Below are 2,718 nucleotides of genomic sequence, written 5' to 3'. Positions count from 1 at the left end.
AGAATTAGCTGCTTAATAGACACTATGCTGCATGATCATAGGATTCTCCTTCCTCTGATCTCCCCATTTTTCACATGATCTCACAGCATCCTCATCTTTCAACTACTCTACACAAGCTTCCTCTCTCTTCTTCCTGCACATCTGGCCTCTCCCCCCAACATACTCACTTGATTCCTGCTCTCTTCCTTTCTCTGACACTTCCACCCTTCCTCTCCCTAGCTTATCTCTCGCTCCTCCCATGTTCCTCTCCTCTCTACCCCACCCTACGCTCGGCGAGCTTCCACGTACTCTCCGCGAGCGGTGGCCGCTCCTCTTCCGCATCGGGCGTCCGCGAGTCTCCTACCCCGATCTCCTTTCCTTCACAGACCTCCTCCCTCAGCTTCTGGGCCGCCTCCTCCTTCCAGTGCATGCTGCTCGCATGTAGGTAGGGTGAGGCTTCCCTGCTTTCAGCTTCTTTCCGCACAGCCTCGCAGTCGACCGTATATCACCTGTAACGACTGTCAGCAGTGAGATGAGACACAAAGTGAGATAGAGGACACAGGTGAATGAGACACAGGCTGAGATTGAGACATTTGGGTGAGAATGAGACACAGGTGAGATGAGACATTGGGTGAGAATCTCTCTCTCTCTCTCTCTTTCGCTCGCTCTCACACATACACGCATATGCCACGCATGCACGCACACACTCAGACACTCTCTATGCCTCTCTCACTCTACCTCTCTCTCTCTCTCTCTCTCTCTCTCTCTGTCTTTCCTATCTCTCTCTCTCTCTCTCTCTCTAAAATCTCTCTCTCTCTCTCTCTCGCTCTTTGTCTTTCTATCTCTCTTCTTCTCTCTCTCTCGTTCTCTTTCTCTCTCCCTCTCTGCTCCTCTTCCTCTTTCTCTCTCTCTCTCTCGCTCTCTGCTCTTTTCTATCTCTTCTCTATCTTTCTCCTCACTCTCTCTCGCTCTTCTCTCTCTCTCTCGCATCTCTCTCGTCTCTCGCTCTCTGCTCTCCTACTCTCTCTTTCTATCTAAGCTTACCTCCTTGCCGCACGTCTTCCAGTGGTAGAGGTATCCGTCGGCCGAGAGGAAGGAGCGACCGCAGTCCCGCACCTGGCATCGCAGCTTGCCTTGCTTCTTCAGCACGACCTTGAGCGCGAGGCAGTTCTGCCCTGTTCGACGCTTATCCGGCGAGTCATCGTCACGCATCTCCTCCTCCTGCAACGCCGAGGAGGTTCCCGCTCGTCAGCGCCCTCTATGCTAATACACTAGCGCCCTCTATGTTCCCATACAGAATAGTGGCATCTATGTTCTTATACGCACACATTAGTGCCATCCGTTTTCATAAGAACACGCTAGTGTCATCTGTCTTCATAAGGAATGACGCTAGTGCCATCTGTTTCATACAGCAATACGCTAGCTGCCATCTGTCTTTATAAGCACACACGCTAGTGCCATCTGTCTTTTATAAGAACACGCTAGCTGCCATCTGTCTTTATAAGAACACGCTAGTGCCATACTGTCTTTGTAAGAACACGCTATGCCATCTGACTCTTTATAAGAAACACCCGCTTAGTGCCATCTGTCTTGTTATAAGAACACCGCTAGTGCCCATCGCTGTCTTTATAAGCAACCGCTAGTGCCATCTGTCTTTATTAAGAACACGCTGTGCCATCTGTCTTTATAAGGAACACGCTTAGTGCCATTTCTGTCTTTATAAGAACACCGCTTTAGTGCCATCTGTCTTTATAGAAACACGCTAGTGCTATCTGTCTCTTATAGAACACGCTAGTGCCATCTGTCTTTATAATAACACGCTAGTGCCCATCTGTCTTTATAAAACACGCTAGTGCCATCTCGTCTTTATATGAACACGCTAGTGCCGATCTGTCTTTATAAGCAACACGCTTAGTTAGCCATCTGTCTTTATAAGGAACCACGCTAGTGCCATCTGTCTTTATAAGAACACGCTAGTGCCATCTGTCTTTATAAGAACACGCTAGTGCCATCTGTCTTTATAAGAACACGCTAGTGCCATCTGTCTTTATAAGAACACGCTAGTGCCATCTGTCTTTATAAGAACACGCTAGTGCTACCTATGTTCTTATAATCACACACTAGCGCCACTTATGCTCACGGCAGAAGTTGTGTACGTACCAGCCCGTTGTGCTCGGCCATGAAGTGGTAGTTGAGAGACGCTTTGTTCTTGATTTCTTTCCCACAGATTTGACATGAGAAGCTCGTTGCTTTTGCCTGCATGGACAAATAATGTAATACGTGTCAATCGTTAGCACACTCACGCACGCACGCACGCACGCACACACACACAAATACCATCGCAGTCTTACTGTCTTGTGCGACATTGCAAGGGGTACAAACTACATTTACTGAAGTGAACTGATTCTGATACTGATTCTTGTCTAGATATAGGTGCACGCTAATAAAAACATAGGTAGACAAAGAGAGACGCAATGTACATCTGCGTTTTTACCACATGTTCATTCTGCATTAGTAATTGGGGAGATAGGATTTCAGTATGTACATAGAAGGAGGGCTTCGGCGTTTAGCATACGAGATGAGCAAAGAGCTAGCGGCGTTGGGGACTAAAGTGGACGCCGTTACACATCTGCCGGTCAGCATTGTGGCTTTTGTCGCGCGCAATCAATTCGAATAGCAGTAGTGTTGCGTGTGTGTGATTGGACTGAGGGTAGAGTGGGAGCTGGGCCGTAGTGATGA

At 48.2% G+C, this 2,718-nt stretch overlaps 1 protein-coding gene across 1 annotated transcript; it reads right to left on the bottom strand.

Moving 5' to 3' along the window:
• Nucleotides 1-364: 364 nt before the first annotated feature.
• Nucleotides 365-2,248, bottom strand: LOC106819901 (zinc finger protein 512-like). The gene is made up of 3 exons (XM_014824475.1): nucleotides 2,140-2,248; nucleotides 1,024-1,200; nucleotides 365-488 (listed from the first exon to the last, which is right to left on the bottom strand). The coding sequence occupies exons 1-3, from the start codon at nucleotides 2,239-2,241 to the stop codon at nucleotides 447-449; spliced, it is 321 nt and encodes a 106-aa protein (XP_014679961.1). The 5' UTR covers nucleotides 2,242-2,248; the 3' UTR covers nucleotides 365-446.
• Nucleotides 2,249-2,718: the final 470 nt, after the last annotated feature.

This window comes from Priapulus caudatus, unplaced genomic scaffold (genome assembly GCF_000485595.1).
Source record: "Priapulus caudatus unplaced genomic scaffold, Priapulus_caudatus-5.0.1 Scaffold5052, whole genome shotgun sequence".
Lineage (NCBI taxonomy): Eukaryota > Metazoa > Priapulida > Priapulimorpha > Priapulimorphida > Priapulidae > Priapulus > Priapulus caudatus.
This window is presented reverse-complemented; position numbering and strand designations above follow the sequence as displayed.